At 40.7% G+C, this 19,793-nt stretch overlaps 1 protein-coding gene and 1 long non-coding RNA gene across 2 annotated transcripts; one reads left to right on the plus strand and one right to left on the minus strand.

Annotated features, from left to right (window-relative positions):
- The first annotated feature begins 597 nt into the window (after positions 1-597).
- Positions 598-13,930, plus strand: LOC122644019. The gene is made up of 4 exons (XR_006330213.1): positions 598-608; positions 1,617-1,621; positions 13,669-13,750; positions 13,784-13,930. It is a non-coding gene; the product is annotated as an uncharacterized LOC122644019 (long non-coding RNA).
- On the minus strand, positions 2,832-6,299 carry LOC122644018. The gene is made up of 4 exons (XM_043837610.1): positions 4,260-6,299; positions 4,156-4,157; positions 2,994-3,000; positions 2,832-2,837 (listed from the first exon to the last, which is right to left on the minus strand). The coding sequence occupies exon 1, from the start codon at positions 6,273-6,275 to the stop codon at positions 4,284-4,286; it is 1,992 nt and encodes a 663-aa protein (XP_043693545.1). The 5' UTR covers positions 6,276-6,299; the 3' UTR covers positions 2,832-2,837; positions 2,994-3,000; positions 4,156-4,157; positions 4,260-4,283.
- Positions 13,931-19,793: the final 5,863 nt, after the last annotated feature.

The following is a 19,793-nucleotide window of genomic DNA, read 5'->3' on the forward strand; positions in this document are numbered from 1 at the left end:
AATGGCCATGAATTAGGATTTAATTTTCAATCCATATCCATAAATCTCATTCTCCAATTAAATTGGTCACTAATGGATGGTTATTCTTGGGAATTTTAAGGGTGTGCAAGGATTGGTTTTGGACCTATATAAACCCAACCAAATGCATTACAAAATACATCTTGAGTTACATTCATGCTCATACTTTGCAATCACATAAAGTTTATTTTTCTTTCCCTCTTTTCTTCTAAGTCTGTGTAAGGTTAGAGGGTTGCTGTACTGAAGCTCTTGGCTACTTCAAGTGACTAGAAGAACTGCTTATCTTCTAGTTGGAAGTTGTTTTATCTTGGGGTAGTGGTGCAGAACAATCATTGGCAGTCGGAGGCATCAATTACCTTAAAGGTAGCACCACAAGTGTGACTCAACCTCAAGCTTATTCAAGTTGTTGCGAGTGTAACTCTACATCAAATTCAAGTTTTGGTCTTTTCATTTCAGCCAAAGGTCAAACCTAATTGCTACTGCTTAATCTATTGTATTACAATTTGTGTTGTTTCAAATTGTTTGTAAGGAATTGTAATACAATTACCCAACACATAGAAGCATATTCAGCATTTGATATCTGTATTCTGGTATGAATTTCCTGCTATAATGAGAATTCTCAATTTGTATCACCATACCCATTCATTTCTCCCTTTTTTCTACTGAAATAACGAGACAAATATGGGCTGACTTTCTTATTTTAAATGTCTAATCGTGCTTTAGATTATTTTTGGACTTGTAACAGCATTAATGGTTAATGATCCAATGGCTTTTCAGATCATCATTGATAGAGAAAGTAATATCATATTGTTAGCTGCAGAACTAGCAAGGTAGCAAACCTGCTGAGGTTGCAAGTGAGTATCGTCTTCAAGGCTTGGATGCATATGAGGCTAGATGTCTTTAAGGTCTTCTAACTAGATTGTGCAGCTGGCTCTTCTTATGATCTTGAAGTTTCTAAGGAATGATCAGCCCATTAAAAAAAAATATTTGCATGCCACTCTAAGTGGTTGAAAGCTAGGTTGTAATGTGAAGGTACTAAGCTTTTTCTTATAGTAGTAATCAGGCCTTATATACTAAGTATGATCTCATTTATAAATGGTCGGTTGAACACCGGTCCTTACTTGGGTTACCAATTATCGGGCTAAACGGGCCTTCACCATCGACTCTTAATATTGAGGGCAAAGTACCAAGAGAATAATGACCAACATTTGTTTGATTTTGAGTTTTATGATTCTCACATGTGCCAAGTTAGCATTCTCAAAAATTACTCGATGGGCGCATGAAATTCTCCACATGATCCATGATCCAATGTAAATGAACTTATTTTAATTATCTCCAATATCTCAAGTTGTAGACAAATCCGCTATTGAACATTATTTTTCCTTTTGTTCTATTTTAACAAACCATATGAGACTTAACCCGGTTGGCTATTTGGGAGGAAAACATGAATTATTGGGAGATTTCCATCATTTTAAACCCAATAAAAATGGAATAGTATTTATGTTCAAGCATGTTTTAATTAATAGTTCTATGTACTTTCTTTGTGGTTTCTATTGGCTGAGGGGGAAAGTCTGAACCGTTATTGAAGAAGGTCCGAGCGAGGGTTGAAGAGAGTGTCGAGGGAGGGAAGAGGGAAGAGGGAAGAGCAAAGAGCATGAGGGATTTTTGAAATGCTATTTCCACGAGTACTCTTCAGTCGTTGGCGGGTAGAGCCTGAACCCGAAACATGAAATGGGTTATTCATTTGAAATTGGGCCAAGTAATCACAATCACACGATCCCTTTAATCCACGTGGCGCTCTCTTAAGGCTGCACCGCAAATGCACTGCCAGATCTTGCACTGCAGAGGATCTTTACCGACCCACCCCTTTCCTCCTCCAACACCCTCTGCAACTTCTGTTTCCATCAGTGTAGCTGATGAAGATTCCACATCCGCATCATCTCCTATCTCCTTAAACTGATATAAAACATGATTCCTAAACTCCGAAGCAGCAAACATAAACTCAGTTTTCAGAATGCAAATTGTAGCGGTAACTGGCATTGTATCCAAATACTTAATCCTCAGCACTGTAATAGGTTCGTTTTCGGCTTTATCAAAAAAAGAATTTCATTTTCGGCCTCACCCTATACATTTTGAATCCTCAAAAATGTAATAAACAAGAATCTTTTAACCGTCATGGTCTTAAAAGACAAAGTATCATCATTAACTCGTCTAATTATTACCAGTTACCACTTCTCGACTCGCCACCACTCACTTCCCTGGTCGCAATTCTCAGAGATTGGCAATTCTTTGTGCAGACCTTCTTAGGTCTACAGTCTATATATTGTCAGTGTCAACACTACCTCCTTCTTCCATCACCCATCACCCCCACCGGCCACCGGCCACCCAACACCTTCTCAACTTTTCTTTCTTCTTTCTGTTAGTATTCTCTGGTCAACCACAATGCTAGGATTATATCAATCTTTGTTTCCTGAGACAGATGATCATTCTTGGCTTCCTAAGACGGAATTCCATACGGTTGCCTTCTCGGGTGGTGTTATCAACACCATGATCACTGGAAATCCTATTGCGGTAAGCCTTTGGATAGATTGGATTCGCATCTCGTATAGGAATCTTGACCAAATTCTTATAGGCTTGGACACTCAGTCGTCTCTAAACAGGGGATTGGAGTTATAAATGATATCACACTTATTGTTCTGTGCTTTGAGTCTTACTGCTTAATGTATAGGGTGAGTTATGTGGAGGAAAAAGACTAGGCACATATTGCGGAAAAGGTGAGAGACATGGGAGACTTGTCGATATTTCTTGGAGACGAAAACCTCATTTTTACTGGCGATGGAATCAGAGGTGATGCTAGAAATATCTTCAATGATCAAGGGTTCGGAGATTATTGGACATTAGAGATCTCGTTCATGATCCATGATCCAATGTAAATGAGCTTATTTTAGTTTTCTCTAGTGTCTCAAGTTGTAGACAAATCCGCTATACAACATTATTTTTCCTTTTGTTCTATTTTAACAAACCATATGAGACTTAAATAGGAGAGCATAACAATAAACAATGTGTGATAACTCTTCACATTATAATTATGCCAATAATGTGATAAAAAAAAATATGAAAGGGACGCTGCTTCAACTCAAATGCCATCTGGTTCGGAATACAAATACTCAATATAACCATTTACGGCTCTAATATTATTTAACTATGAATTTGTTTGAAGGGGGTGAATGTTCACGTACCTGAAATGACTCACAATCATTCAGATGGAATATTCTCACAAAGTGGATTCCATCTGAACGGCTATGAGTCGTACGTGAACATTTCCTGCACTCGTTCACCATGTATGCATGAAGTTTTTTTTCCTTTCTGTGATTTCGTGGAACAAGACTTTAATGTTATGTGCAATAGTCCCACATCGGTCCCATAAAGGATTGGATGTGGGCATATATGATATTGGGTTCCCTCCCTTTGTAGACCAGTTTATGAGGGTGAGTTCTTCCAATTGTAACATTGGTGCTTTCAGTGGCCCGTCCTTTACGGTTGGCTACTTGGGAGGGGCGACCTGGTGCCAGAGTGTAAGCCGCTAGGAAAGGGTCCTGGAGCAAATTGGAGCTGCAATGTTATGTGCAATAGTCCCAAATCAATCTCATAAGGGATTGGATGTGGGCATATATGATATTGGGTTCCCTTCCTTTGTAGACCGGTTTATGAGGGTGAGTTTTTCCAATCGTAACATTGGTGCTTTCATTGACCCGTCCTTTGCGGTTGGCCACTTGGGAGGGGAGGGGCGACCTGATGCCAGAGTGTGAGCCGCTAGGAAAGGGTTACCTGCCGCCGGGAAAAGGTCCTGGAGCAAAGTGGAGCCGCCTAAAAAGGGCTACCTCGGTCCCATAAGGGATTGGATGTGGGCATATATGATATTGGGTGCCCTCCCTTAGTAGACCGGTTTATGAGGGTGAATTCTTCCAATCGTAATATTTCGCTTCCGGCTTCCCTTGTTTTCACAATCTTTTATGAAAGTAGATTTAATTTTAGGGCTCATGTTCTCTGTGCCACAGCGCAGGCTGCGCCTGGTCATTGTGCCCACGCCCCCATCATAGAAAACATTCTCCCTTAATTTTATTAGAAATACTTAACGGCTACATAGAAGTTTGGATAATAGAAAACCAAATACCAAAAAAAAAAACAAAAACATAAAGCAAACAAACCAATTTCTTCACCCAAAAAAAACAAAAAAGCACCATTCTCTTTCACCATGTATGTGTTCAAATGTCGCAAGATATCCATAATGGTTCCTCGAATTGACCCTTGAGCTTGTCAGCATCCTTCACCTTATTACTCTCTAAAGACAAGGAACCCAATTCAATTTCCTCCGTTGATGACGATGATGGGTGGTACCACACAGGTGTACCATTCTCATATCCATTCCACGTCAGCCTCTGCAACTCACTCCCATCCAACCTCACGATGTACATATCCCCGTAAGGTTGAAATTGGTTCGGCAATGAAACCGGCTCCGCCGTTACGCCGCCCATATTCGCCGTGAATAAAAGCCACGACGAATCTGAATTGAAGCACACGTGGTTGATCCTCTCCCTATCCACGTCACTCGATCCCTCTGGTCCTGCCACGTATACTCGCCGAAGGTCTGAACCATCTGGTCGGATCAGGTATATGCTGAAGGCACTAACGTTGTCGGGGTTGTGACGGTTCGATGAGAAGGCTATAAGTTTTCCGTCAGGAGACCAGTTAGGCATTGTGTCTATCCATGGCCCTTCCGTTAATTGACGGATCCCACCGTTAAATTCCCCATCTACGGCGTCGACTATAAAGAGGTTCTTGTGACCGGATCTCCCAGACCTGAAAACCACGAACTTGCCGTCCGGCGAACACGAAGGAAAGGCATTGTTTCCGGTGTCTTCTCTTGTAAGGATCTTCACAGTGGCCGGAATCTTTTCTCCTCCATCATCTGTAAGATCTGTTGGAGCAAAAGTAATCCGTGCAATCTGGACCGTTCTTTTGACTGACTCGAATATAGGTCCGATAGACGTGTAGATAACATTATCTTGTGTTGGGTCCCACGAAGTACAGAAAGCGGTTCTATCTTTCAGAACCACCCATCTCTTCGTGCCGTCGCTTCTCACTATCTTCAACCCAGAATTCATTTCGAAATCGTGGTTGAAAGCTATCAAATCGCCTTTAGGAGAGAACGAAGGGAACGATCCATTGAGCCGAATCATCCTCAGTTCCTTTATGGGAGAAGTTACTGGATCCAGGTGTGGAATCGTTGTCTCTCCTGGAGCTGACTCACCTCGGAATCGGTGGTATCCCAGGAAACCACCTTTAGGGGAGAAAAAAGGATTGTAATGGTGGAAGTTTGGGTTCAGAGACTCTGTGACTCTGTAAAACGATTCTGATTCTAAATCATAGATCTCGATGTGCCGGTATTTACTTTCTCGCCGTCGACTTGCGAAGGCAACGCAATTACGATCTCGTGAGGCTGATGGGGTAAACGCGTGGACTCCTGCTGGGGTTACCCGACGACTGCTGCTGTCACAGGCGTCCAAATGTTGGAAATTTTCAGGGAGATCTACTCGGAAAATGCTCCACCACCCATCATCGGTTTTCCGATGGAAGAAAATAGTGGAATCGCCGAACCACGTTGGCCATCCGCCGCGCTTACAGACGACCGTGCGTCTATTAGGATCTGACGGTGAGAAAACGACGATATCCGTATCGAGTTCCTGAAACTCTCCCTTCCAAGGACGGAACCCGTAAGAAGCTACAGCGATGAACTTCCCAGTCGGCGAAACCGCCGGACTATAATCGACTGCTCCTTTAGGAGTTAACCGGACGATTTTCCGGTCACCAAGCTGGGTCATGTAAACCGCAGACCAGCTAGTGAACGGTTTATCAGCCGGTTCGTGAGCCGACACATAATACAATCGGCCGTTTCGTACAACCGGTCGGTCGTGAAACAGGCTCTCGGACACGGTAGGGAGTTGCTCTGGTTTGGGATTTTCAGGGCGGTTGAGGTAAATTCGAGGTGAGCCGGTCCTCTCGGAGACGTAAACAAGGGTTGGGTCTTCATCGACAAACTGACCATTAAAGTTAATGGAGGTACCGTCTGTGAGACGATGCTCTATCCATTGAGTCAGTGTGTCGAGTTTAGAAGATAAAGCGATGGAGAAAACATCGAAGCCGTAGTACGGCCTGCCTACGGTGGTGAAGACGATGGTTCCTTTGGCTCGCATCATCGTGAATGTGATACAGGTGGAGTTTGAGGTAAGTAAGCTGCTGAGCTGAAATAGGCATGGGTCGGATCGAGTCGAGTTGAGTGGCGAATTTATAGAGATGAATGACCTGAACTGAACCTGGAGGATATCCTTTTTTATTCTTTTATTTATATTTCTCTCGGTTTGTTGCGGATTGCATGACGTAGGGCTGGGCCGGGCTGTATAGAACTTTAGCCCAATCCTAAGTCCCCTTGATTGGGCCCAGCCCCACCCAACCCTGACTTAGGACCAGAAAAATCCAACCCTGACCCGCCCTCAGGGTTGGGCCAGGCTGACCCTGATTGATCCTTATTATGAAGGAGGGAAAAGGAAATGCATGGGCTGGAATGGGCCGGAGAAAAAATTATCAATTTTACGTAAAATAACATTGTAAAAATGTATTATATCACTTATTGTCTTCATATATAATATATTATATAAAAAAATGTGGGTGACGTTTAAAGTTTATAAAATATATACTATATCAATATATACTTTATAGTATAACTTAAAACAGGGTCGGACCGGGTCGGGCTAAGCCAGATTTAGCCCGAGACCTCAACCCTGACCCGACCCGACCGTAACACAGGGCCAAAAATTTTTAGCCCTGACCCACCCTCAGGGTCAAATTTCTCAGCCTAGATCCTGTTCGGGCTCAGGGCAGGTTCAGACCAACAAGGCCAAACTTGCACCCCTAGGCCCTAGCGTGAAGTATGTAAGATAATCAGTTATGAAAGTTCAGGTCAAACCGATTGGACCGATTGAAACCGATCTATTCAGATCGAATTGAATTGGGTTTTATCGAACTTGTATAAATCAAAATTGAACTGCACCAACAAAATGCACACCGATTGAAATAAAAAACGGACCAAAATTGATGAAAAACCGGGACCGGACAAAAAGGTAACCATAACCATAGGACAAAGGAGAGAGAAAACCCCAAGTGGGTTGTTCAGTTGGTAAAGACCAACACCTTGCAAAGAAGAGGTCATGAGTTCAACTTTCCTTGGGGCCCAACTATCAAAAAAAAAGAGAGAAAAAAAAACCTGTGAATTTTCCTATTGATTTCATTACAAATAAAACTGAAATTGGATCGGACTGAACCCGATAGTAATCTAACAAAGTCAGGTTGAATCGAAATTGATTCATCCCGATCAAATCGATTGATCCCTTTGTTTCGATTCATAATCGAAACAGAAACCAGCCATTTAAAACTGAACAACATCCTAATTCCTAAACCATTAGTTTTGATTTGGTTTCCATTTTAGACTAAAAATCATTGGTTTGAATTGAAATCCCTACAATCATGTGTCTTTATTAAAGTGTGTGAAATTATCTACTATGAATTTCTTTTTTGATATTTGTAAAAAAGGTTGAAAGGTATAAAATTTGACATCATGGGTCTATATCTAAATGATTTTATAAGTTTATTTGTTTTCAGTAGATTGTTTCATTGAAATCGAATTTGAACTGAATCACCCTTGATACATCCAAGATTCACCGAACCAATCAGCTGCTGCCACGTGTCACAAAGCGACCCGTTCCAGAACCAAGGAGAACCAATCGGGGGTCCCACCCGGGCGCGGCTAGCACCTAGGTGCAGCCTCACCCAGGCGTGGCCTCACCCAGGCACAGCCTGCACCCAGGCGCGGCCACACCCAGGGGCGGCCTGCACCCAGGTGCGGCCTACACCCAGGCACGGCCTCACCCAGGGGCGGCCTGCACCCAGGTGCGACATTGTGGACGCAGACATGATGTATACGGACACCGAGGCCGCTCGTCTATGACCCAATAGTGTCACTACAGACTTATGCCACCACCAGGATTCTAGGCCACCGCTTAGAAGTCACGTCACCTAGACGGATTCAAGCACCAATGACGTTATCACCACACGCGAGTATCTATCCGCCAAGGATCTTGATACCACCAGGACACTCCCTCCCTCGGGAAGATGGTCAATCAGGATAGAGCCCTGTTACCCAGGGCCTCTATCCACTCAACGACATACTCGCCATCAAACTGGGACTCTCCACACCGCCATATACTACTATAAAAGGCAAGGTACACAATCCCATCAGGGGAGATCAAAACTCATATTGAATAATCACTATTCATCTATTTGCTTAAGAGATCTAACTTTGGCATCGGAGAGCCCTAGGCTGGACCCACACCGGTTCTCTCTGTTGACCCTTTGGTCCACTTGCAGGTGACGGCACTCCGAGGACCGCTCAACGATTTCTTGACGCAACAACCCTAAACCATATAAGAACCGAAGGAAACCGAAACTGATTCATTTCGATTTGATGTCAATTAAAATTATTCGGTTTTGATTCAATTACAATAATTTGTATATATTTTATTCAGGAACAAATTGAAATCGAAACAACTAACTCTTATCCCTATTGGGTGAAATAATTTTTGTTCAAACCATTGATCTCCTCGAACCTTTTTAGTCCATCTAAGGGAAAATTATCACCTCAATTTGCCTGCCCGTCAATTTCCTCAATTCCTACCAATAGAGGGAGGTGGATCCCACTTGGGCAATGTGTTCAGGCAGGGGATAGGATGGTCATTCCACCCCCTACTATAGATGGAATTGAAGAAATTGAGGGACAGATAAATTGAGGAGATAAAGATCCCCATCTAAGAGAACTTTCTCCGAAAGGAAATATTTATCAAATAATTAATGTCTTATTAGCTATCGACACTGCCCTTGGAATCTAATCCAATAGAAAGTCACTCCCACAGGAAATGTTTATTAAATTATCAAGCTATTGTTACCTATCGACAGTTGCCTTGGAGTCCAATCCAATAGAAACTTTCTCCAAAAGAAAATTATTTATTAAATAATCAAGGTCTTGTTACCTATGGTTAGGGATGTAAGTTTGGAATCCGGATCAGCTACCCACATGGGGATGGGTGGGGCTAGATCTAAACCCTCCATTGGGGTGTGGGACAGGGATGGGTGGGGCTAGATCTAAACCTTCCATGGGGGTGTGGGTCCCACACCCCAATGGAGGGTTTAGATCTAGCCCCACCTGTGTGGGACCCACACCTCCATGGAGGGTTTAGATCTATCCCCACCCGTCCCCATGTGGGTAGCAGATTTGAACTCATAAGCTTGACCTGGTCGGCCTGAGCCCGAGCAGAACCCTAGGCTGGATTTTTCAACCCTTAGGGCGTGTTAAGGTTGAAATTTTCAGGTTTGGAGTCAGGGTCGGGTTAAGCCAGGGTTGGAGCCTAGGGCTAAGCCCAGCCTGGCCTGGGCCTTGTGTTAGGTTATGCTTTACAATTTATTGATTATATTTTATAATTTTTGTTTAGTATTTAATTATCTATTGAACACAAATATTTAAAATTTTAAGATTGGACTAAGTTTTTTAACCTAATAAAAGTCTAATAATCAATTAAGTATGAAACAAACCTGACCCAAATAGGGTTAATTAGGGCCGACTTGGGCTAGGCTGGGCTGAGCCTAACAGGGTTGAGCCAGCCTGACTTAAGGTCGAGTGGGATTGAATTGTGCTAAGAGAACTCAGGATTGGACTAAAGTTTTAAAAAACCCAACCCTGTTTCACCCTACTTATGACTATGGACACTACCCTTGGAGTTGCTTGCAAAACAAACTTTCTTCAAAAGGAAGTATTCATTAAATATTCAAGGTCTAACATATGATTATATTAACAAAAAGGGAACCAAAAAAAAGAAGCAAGGTCCAATTTGGTTGGCGAATCATGGATAATCTTATCTCTTTGTTACTTTCCATGTAACTTTCTTCGGTCAGTTTTGTACTTTTGTTAATTGCCATGTGAAAGGGATCTAGTGGTCTAATTATTCGGTCAGTTTTGTATTGTTAATTGCCATGTGAAAGGGATCTTGTGGTCTAATTATCCACCAAATGTCCACTTCATTCAAGGTTTCTTTTTGAAGAAAAAAATGAATTTTACTACTTATGGAAAATTTTATAGCTGGTGTATCCGAACTATGAAGGACATTCACTAGGTTTCACCCAAAAACCAAAAGAAAACACATCCACTAGGTTGGACTTTGGAGATGTCACATATTTGTCATGTGATAAAATTGAAAGTACCATTAAAAAGAAGCATTCGTAACTAATTTGAAACCAGATAGTGAAATTGAGTAGATTTCTTTTAATTATGGTATAGAAAATATTTATTTGCTTTGATAAACTTCCCACCACTATTGATGGCAGCTTCCAATAGTTTTCGATATGCTGCTATGCATCATATCGTCTATGGTTGATCTTCTTGGCTGGATTGGCAGGATTGGACAGGACAGTTAGAAGACGCCTATGAACTAATAAAGAGTATGCCAATGTAGCCTCATGCAGGGCTTTGGGGAGCATTGATTTTCTCTCTCTCTCTCTCTCTCTTCCAAAAACTCTCTCCTGAATCCTTTCTTTACCTCCAACATATGGTCACACGTGCGTTTGCACATGCCAAGCAATGGCAATATTCAACATCCTTTTGTACCAGATACTGATATGGTAGTCCTGAGAGTTTTTACTTGGTGTGAAGAAACCTAATTCAAAGTCCCTATCTCCTTCAGGGATTATGGTCTGATTTCTAGAAATAGATTCACCAATAGAGAGGGTGCTTATCAGCCATAACAGCCTTTCATTAATGTGATATTTGTAATCATCATATTCACTGGAAAGACGATCAAAAGATTTTTGTTGTTCTTCAAAGTAAGCAAGAATTTGATCAACTGTTCCATAAGAAGATGATGATCCAGATTCACTTTTCTTTTCTTCTTCTTGTTCTTCTACATTGACTTTCTCTTCTTCTGTTTCTTGAATTCTCACTTCTTTAGTATGTTTCTTCTTATCTTTGCATTTAGAAATAACAGCCTTCCATCTTTATTCTTTCTATTATTGCATGCAATCCCATGCAATCCTACCTTTCCATTATTGTATGCAATCTCTGTGATCTCCCTCAATCTCTATATTCTCTCAATCACATCTCTCTCTATATGGTAATGGTGATTGAGTCTCCAACCTGTGGATTCCTCTCACCTTACTTATATATATACAATCTTGTAATATCTTAAAGTTTAAGGCAATACATTATTTCACAATCCAATTTGGTATCAGAGCTCCTAGCTTCAAAGAGCAAAAACCGATCCCACCTCCCTACCTCAACGAATTTTTAGCCATGGCCTCTCCTCCCTCCTCTCCATCTCATACTCCCACTCTCAATCAAATCCTTTCTGACAAATTAACGTCTAAAAACTATGTTTATTGGAGGAATCAAATCGTCCCTTACCTCAAAGACCAACGACTGTATGGATATGTGTTTGGCTCCAATCATTGCCCTACCGATGCAACCAAAGTTGATGCTTGGCACGAAAAGGATGCCTCAATCATGAGTATTACCAAATCCTCTCTCTCTATATATGGTAATGGTGATTGAGTTTCCAACCTGTGGATTCCTCTCACCTTACCTATATATATATATACAATCTTGTAATATCGTAAAGTTTAAGGCAATACATTATTTCATAATCCAATTAGCCCAAGCCCTCTGACACCATCACATATCTTAGAAAATTTCCCATTCGGGTTGCCACCAAAATATGTCGGAGCGGGACAATCTTTGAAACGGATACAAGAATTCAAGACACACATAACAAGATCGGTCATGGTGATACCAATACCACCACTCTGATTGTAATACCTAAAACCACTCCCCTTTAATCACTTCCCTTTGGTAGGTGAATTGCTGATGATTCTTATGTAAAATCCCTTGTATTGGGAAAATTATAAGAATATGATGAGCCACAAGGTTGTGTAAGACCAAGTTTCTCTTCACCCATGGCAACAGAACATTCATTCATCATGGGGCTCGAGGGTGTTTGGAAGGGACTCGAAGGGCATTTTCGACTCCCTATTGAAGGGGAGTAATTCAGAACCTAGCATGGTGGATGAACCCTCCAACGTGAGTGCAGGAAAACTTCAATAGGATTTTCTATCCACATGAAATTCAATCTTCATTCTGTACACATGAAATTTATAGTACAAATACCATGATATTAAACTTGAGATATCATATGGACAGCTGCTAGCGCTGTTGGAATTGGCTAATGTTGTAGGCACTTATGCCCCTTGTATCCCACTTGTCCCCTCCCCCACCATCCCTTTTGTGACATCAAAAAACTTGAGTAACCATAGAGTTGTATGGATAAATAATTCTAAGAGATTGGAGGAAACCAACATCCAGGTAAGTGAATTTATTGAATGCAAGTTATGATTTAATTATTTTTTGATAAAAAAATATGCTTCAATAAAGAAATGTTTCCAGAGCCCTCGTTTCTATATGTACCCTTGATCACTGTGTAGACAGTAGGGTGGCCTTCTTTTGTTTATCTCAATGTGAATATATCCGTTGAGTTCATCATTCTTTACATGGAATGGTTTTCTACTGTCTAAGATAATGTTTTAAATTGTCTAAAACCAATTGGTATAGGTGGGCAGAAAATGAAAGAAAACATCAATTAATGTAGATAATATAAATCTAACTAAATATAAAAAGCATACAATTAATGAACTGGTTTCCTTTTGAGGTAGAAAAACCAAGAGCTTTCCAACTTAGATGGTACCTCTACTAATGGATTCCATTATGAGGAAGAAAGAGTCTCACCATTAAGATGGGATGCCTCGGCTCTACTGTGTTTACTTTGCTCTCCTGTGTAGGCTACAACACAAGGAGACAATCCGTGGATATTTCTTGATGCAACAGGTCCCCACAAGAATTGGAGGCTAGAAGCTTATTGTAGGGCTGGACGCATCTCTCTCTGTCGCCTTCTCCAACTCATCGACTTGTTGAGGTTTGGATTGCGACGAAGAAGGCGACAGTGAGAGATCTAGAGAGCATGGGCGTGATACGAATGGACCACATGGCTTGGGCGAAGCAGAGGCGGCGACGGCGGTGCTGCCAGCGGAGTTGCAGGAAGAGGGGCGGAGTATTTTAGGTTGAAGATGAAGGAAAGGGTAGTATTATAAATTTAATTCGAATATTTTACTACAAGGGTATAATTGTCCTTTCAAACCAACAGGAGACTAACCCCGTAAACTGGAGGGGGTCTTGGTGTAATTGGGCAAAGTCTAGGGGAGAAATGTTTAATTAGGGCAAAGTAAATGGGAGGGGTCAGTAATTTTCCCTAAAAATATAGATGACTATGGTTCTCCAATCTATTATGCCAACATGTTGAATTATTTTAGTTCTTTATAGCAATTTTACATTAAGGGCACTTGAGAGTTCTTTGCTTTTGTCGATTTGTACAAAACATCCCAAAATTTTTCAAAATTGCTGCTCCATTTTCCGCTCTAATGTTATATTATTTTCATTATATATAGTAAACTACCCATAAAATCCTTAAGGTGTAAATCTTTCAGAAACTCTATAATGGGTAGAGAACTTTGTGTGGTTGAGTTTGAAGTTTTTTTTTTTGGTGAATAGTTGAGTTTGAAGTTGAGATGGGCAAATCCATGGTTTTTACTACTAGTCACCTTGAGAGTCCCTGTCCTGTGCGGCCTAAATGGGATTTGATGTACAGCAAGGAACGTGTAGTAGCTCAGGCAAAAGAGGCACTTAACCTTCTCAAGGATACTCCAAATGTAATACCGGGACTTTCTTATTATAATTAAGGAGAAAAAAAAAAAAAGTAAAGAAAGAGTTGCAGAAATGGATGCTCCCGGTTTTGCCAATTTGGTCACTTATTTGTGTAATATAAATGCATCTTGTACAGCTGAAACTGAACGTTTGTAAATGTTTTCATCCCTAGAATTGAACTTTGTTATTGTGTATAAATGCATATAACTAATCAATATTCATTCTATCCACATGTAATTCAATTTTCATTCTGTACACATGAAATTTATAGAACAAACACCATGATACTAAACTTGAGATATCATGTGGACAGCTGCGCTTTCTATCCACATGAAATTCAATCTTCATTCTGTACACATGAAATTTAAAGTACAAATACCATGATAGTAAACTTGAGATATCATGTGGACAGCTGCTAGCACAGTTGGAATTGGCTAATGCGGTAGGCACTTATGCCTCCTTGTACCCCACTTGTCCCCTCCCCCACCATCCCCTTTGTGACCTCAAAAAACTTGAGAAACCATAGAGTTGTATGGATAAATAATTATAAGAGATTGGAGGAAACCAACATCCAGGTAAGTGAATTTATTGAATACAAGCTATGATTTAATTACTTTTATGATAAAAAAAAACTATGCTTCAATTTGCAATAAGGAAATGTCTCCAAAGCCCTTGTTTTTGTATGTACCCTTGGTCACTGGGTAGACAGTAGGGGTGTCCTTCTATAGTTTATCTCAAGTGAATATATACGTCGAGCTCATCATTTTGTACGTGGAATGGTTTTCTATTGTCTAAGATAATGTTTTAAATTGTCTAAAAGCCAATTGGTATAGGTGGGCAGAAAATGAAAGAAAACATCAATTAATGTAGATAATATAAATCTAACTAAATATAAAAAGCATACAATTAATGAACTGTTCGATATTCAAACTGCCTAATTGGTGGGCTGGTTTCCGTTTTGAGGTAGAAAAACCAAGAGCTTTCCAACTTAGATGGTACTGCTACTAATGGATTCCATTACGAGGAAGAAAGAGTCTCTCCATTAAGATGGGATGCCTTGGCTCTATTGTGTTTACTTTGTTCTCCTGTGCAGGCTACAACACAAGGAGACAATCCATGGATATTTCTTGACGCAATAGGTCCCCACAAGATGTGGAGGCTAGAAGCTTATTAGAGGGCTTGCAACGAGCATATGAGCAAGGTTGGACACAATTAATGGTGTGGATGGATTGTATGCAACTTATTTCATGGTGTATGCAAGGCACATGCTATGGCTGACTGTGGGAGCTATTTACACTTTTGTTAGAGATATTGTAGCTATAGCAGATAAATGGGCGGGGTGGGTTAGGAAGGAGAAGTTAACGAAAACAGTTCTTTTCTTGTAATTTAAATTATTAGCGAAAAAAAAAAAGGATGGAGAAGACATGTAACAGCTTTATCCAATGCAAGTCCTCCCTTACTAACATAATATTAAGTGGAAAAATAATTCATAAATAAATAATCCATAAAAATGGTAACAAAAAAACAGAAGCCATTATAACATTTATAGAGTATGGACCTATAAAGAAGTTGGATATACATTCTTGGAATATCCATGGCAATGTAGCCTCGTTGGAAAATATGGATCGGGAGAGTTAAACACCCGAACAAAAGAAGAAAGATGCAACGTAACTTTCCAGGATTATGGGGATGTACACTTCAAGGTTCTAAAATACTCAATGGAGTAATATTTCATTAATTCATTCTTCACCCTCTCAATGAGCATAGCTCTTACATTTATAAGGAACCAAAATAAAACCTAATTCTAATCTCTAAGCCTACTAAATCCTACGGCTAATATTAATTGCAAATTACACCATAAAATAATTAAATAATTAAATACCAAAGTAAATCCTAAACTCTTTCACTATTAATAGAAACTAAAATTAACAAAAATTAAATTAAGAAAGGGAGCTATAAAAATTGTCCAGCCTTGAGTACTCCATACCAACGATTTTAACTAGCATGCTCTCTCCACAAAATCTTCTAACATTTATTGACTCTTCATAAAAATGTCTCATTCTACTTCTGTTACATCTGTACCCGAACCCTGACCCGAACTCCGAATGTAGGTCCAGAACCCCATGGATCCTAGGCCTTACCCATTAGCAACTTGTGGTGCACTGACCTGGTGCTCATTTTTAAGGGGAATCTCCGGTGATGTCATACGTACCGGTCCGAAGGCAACTACCAGACATGTGTTGCTGTTCCATACACCAGTTGATGGATAACCTAAGGTACAACCCCTGCTTAACAAAAACAGGTTTAAATTTATTTTAAATGTTTAAACAACTGGTTGATGACCATAAATTATACAAGGACAATGCCCTAGGCATGGCATAGGCCTCAGTGGGACCCAAATACAAAAAACAGCAGGGATTTGCCTACTGGTCCATACCTATTGGTCAGTTGGATCGACCAATGCTGCTATACTACACAGAATTCATCTCAGATGTGTGGGACCGAGTGTCACGCATCCCGGATCACCTCCCCGTACCTAGAATGACTTGTGGGGATATTACCCTAACAATGTGATCATGTGGCGCTCACTTTGAAGCCAATTGCATTGTAGAATGAATTTCAAGAATGCACTCTTCATAAAACTGCTTTAGGCAAACATGCCTTAGTGGCTGGGCCTATATAAGCATGCCTTCAGCCCAAAAATCTCCTCTACTCATTTCGTTGGAGAGAAGGAAGAGGAGGAGAAGGAGAAAGAGAAGAGAAGAAGAGGAAGGTGAAGGCTTGGGACCTCCTTGTGCTTGGATCCTTCAAGGTAAACCCAAACCCAGATATCCCTTGCTGTTTTCATAGCCATTACCATGGCTGTAACCATGATTCATTCTCTGTTGTTGGCTGTACAGCCATGCTTTCATGTGCCTATAAAATTAGTCATGTTCTACTAGCCTTTCATGCTTAGATCCTTACATGCAAGTATGAATCTTCTATGTTTGGCCTGTCATCTACCTGTGTCATGATGAATACATGCTATAACTGACATTAACAACTTGCATAATTAATTCTCATGCCCATTGCTAGCCTTGAATGGTCCATAGAGGTGTAGGAGCCTCAACACCTAAATGCATGATGAATCCATGGCCTTGTTTCCTGAAACAGAGCTGATATAGAACTGATAAAGACCACTCCATATGTATAAAAATCTGTTGATCTGGTGTACAAGCCATGCATGCTAGCATAGGTACCCAAACCCCAAGAACCCCATGGATGTTGGATATATCACCACGTTTATGTTGGATGACATGCATGGAACCCTACTGTAACCCCTGATCATCCATGCATGCTACTGATCCAGAGATCCAAGCCAAAACAGTGCTGGCTCTTAAGAATTTTGAGCTGTACTTGTAATGGTCCATTGCTACTGGTCCATTGGATGGACCAGTACCAATCGACCACTACCAGAGACCTGGTCCAATTTCAAGCCTGATCAGCCCTTGGCCTATGAAACACTATGAAAGGCCTTTTGTGTTGGAACCCCAGTCATCCCAGCTCTATACCTTCTGTTTGGAGTCAATCTGATATCCTGAGACATGTATCGGACAACCAAACCTTGTTTAAATGGAACCAAGGCCAAGAACCTATGTTGGTACCACTGGAATAACACCTAGGGACCCCTCATGAGAGACCATAACCATTACCTGGAAGCCCCGACACTTTTAGCAACTTTGACCCTACTGGTCCATTGGATAGACCAGTAACAATCGACCACTACAGGAAACCTAACCCTATGCTGTCTCAGACCTACCCCAAGGTCTAAAACACCTTTCTTAGAGCCATTGGTATAATCCATAATGCAAAACACATCATTCCAGCCCTGTTCTTACACTTTGAGTAATGGGTTGATTGCCATTGGTCCATTGGATAGACTAGTCCAATCGACCACTACTGCTGTCCCATTTGTTTTGAGTCTGGCTTTGGTTTGGGACTTGAACCAAGGATACCCCCAGACTCCATTACTCATTTAACACTCATTGACGTATGCTTTTGAATTAATAAACCTAGGCTTTGATTATTTGCCCGGTGACGCATGTCCGGGCACTTTTGTGGACCGATAGTCTTCAGAACAAGCGGAGTATAGTCAAGGTGAGTGGATATGGATCATCCTTGTAGGTGTGACCTTGTAAACACTTTAAAGATAACAAATTACTTCTCTTTATTGACATCTGATACATATTATTATTTATTTGCTTTTGGATATTGAAATTAAAAATGTGACTGTGGATTGTGATTATGAGCATGTTGATAAAATGATTGATGACTAAAATGCATGCTATGTGAACTGTTAGATTAGATGCCATGATAGACGGCTTGGAAATGCAAGGTATGGTGAGCCGTAGTATGGGCTGCGGGAGCACCGTACATTTCATACTTAAAAATGAGGTTTGTGGTAGCCAATAGAATGGGATACGGTTGACACCACTCAACTCATACTTATCATGTAGATCATTGGGCTAGGTGAACATACCCTTATGCTACAGCCCTTACCAATAGGAGTGCATCTGTTAGGTGATCATGGCCTCCTGAAAGCCGAGTAGTTGTGGAATCTGGGATAGGTTGTCATGGTTATCTTGGGGTCTACCAAGGGAGGGAGTCGGTGCTCTTGATCCCAACGCAGGTTCCACCCACAGTGATTGAGGTGGCAACCGAAGAACGGACGAGAAGCAACTGAGGTTGTCGTCCGGGTCATTGCAAGAAGCATATACCTAGTGACTTAGTTGTGTTGTTAGGTGGACTAGAGTAATAAAATTGAACCAGCATGTAGATTGATGATGATGATGGTTATACCTGCTTGTATGATTTATTATTCATTTGCTGGGCTCGGTGGAGCTCATCTTTCAGAAAATATTTTCTTTTTAGATGATTTTGCAGGTACCGATTCACTTACCAATGGGTGATGAAGCTGTTGATGAAGCTGTAGAACTTTCGTACTTTGCTGCCCCGTGAAGATCTTGTAGTTTTTATTACTTCCATCCTTTTGAAAGCGTAATCTTCTTGTGTACTACTATACTTTTGAACATAAATGGATATGTATATGATATAACATAGGTACTTGGGATTTTACTGTAATTAATATAATCTATATTTTGGGTAGTTTTTTCTATCTTTCGTTGCCTCTGATATACTTTTGTCATATATCTACCATTGTTGTGGTTTTGTGACATGTAAATACTACTTCTGCATCCTGGTGGATTAGGGGATATCGTGGGATATTTGGGTCGCCCGCTCAAACCTCCTAGGGGTGGTTTGGGGTGTGACAACCTCTCTCTTTAAAACCATGAATAGGTGTCCTTCTTTAATGTGCTTCAATATTGACCTCACTCCTTAAAAACAGGGGGAAGAAAGGGAACTGTGGAATTCTTGCCTTGCCTCTAAATCCTCTTGGCAAATCTTCATTAATGTCCTTTGCTATTAAATAGGAAATATCTTCTTAAATTGATTCCCTACAAAATAGGAAAGGAGCAATATCTCCTAAACATTATCTCCTTAATTCGGGTTCTTTTAGAAACCGAATTGTGGGTAATGTGGCAATTCCGAACAGGGCCTGCATCACATGGACTATTACAACCCATATAAATTCACAAGAAAAGAATTAAGGCTAGCAAGGAAGGGAACAAGCAATACTTTTAGGACAACTGCTAACTCCATAGATCCTAGGAGAGAGGATCTAGATTCAACAAATACCACCGCAGCGGGGCATCCCCTCTTTGTAAGAAGAAGAAGTAGGGGGAATATTATTTTAGCAGTTAGTAATACAGCAATAAAATGAGTCTTACCTTACTGAGAAGAAGAGAGTTCAACAAACTTTTCCCGGAAT

Source organism: Telopea speciosissima, chromosome 10 (assembly GCF_018873765.1).
Source record: "Telopea speciosissima isolate NSW1024214 ecotype Mountain lineage chromosome 10, Tspe_v1, whole genome shotgun sequence".
NCBI lineage: Eukaryota > Viridiplantae > Streptophyta > Magnoliopsida > Proteales > Proteaceae > Telopea > Telopea speciosissima.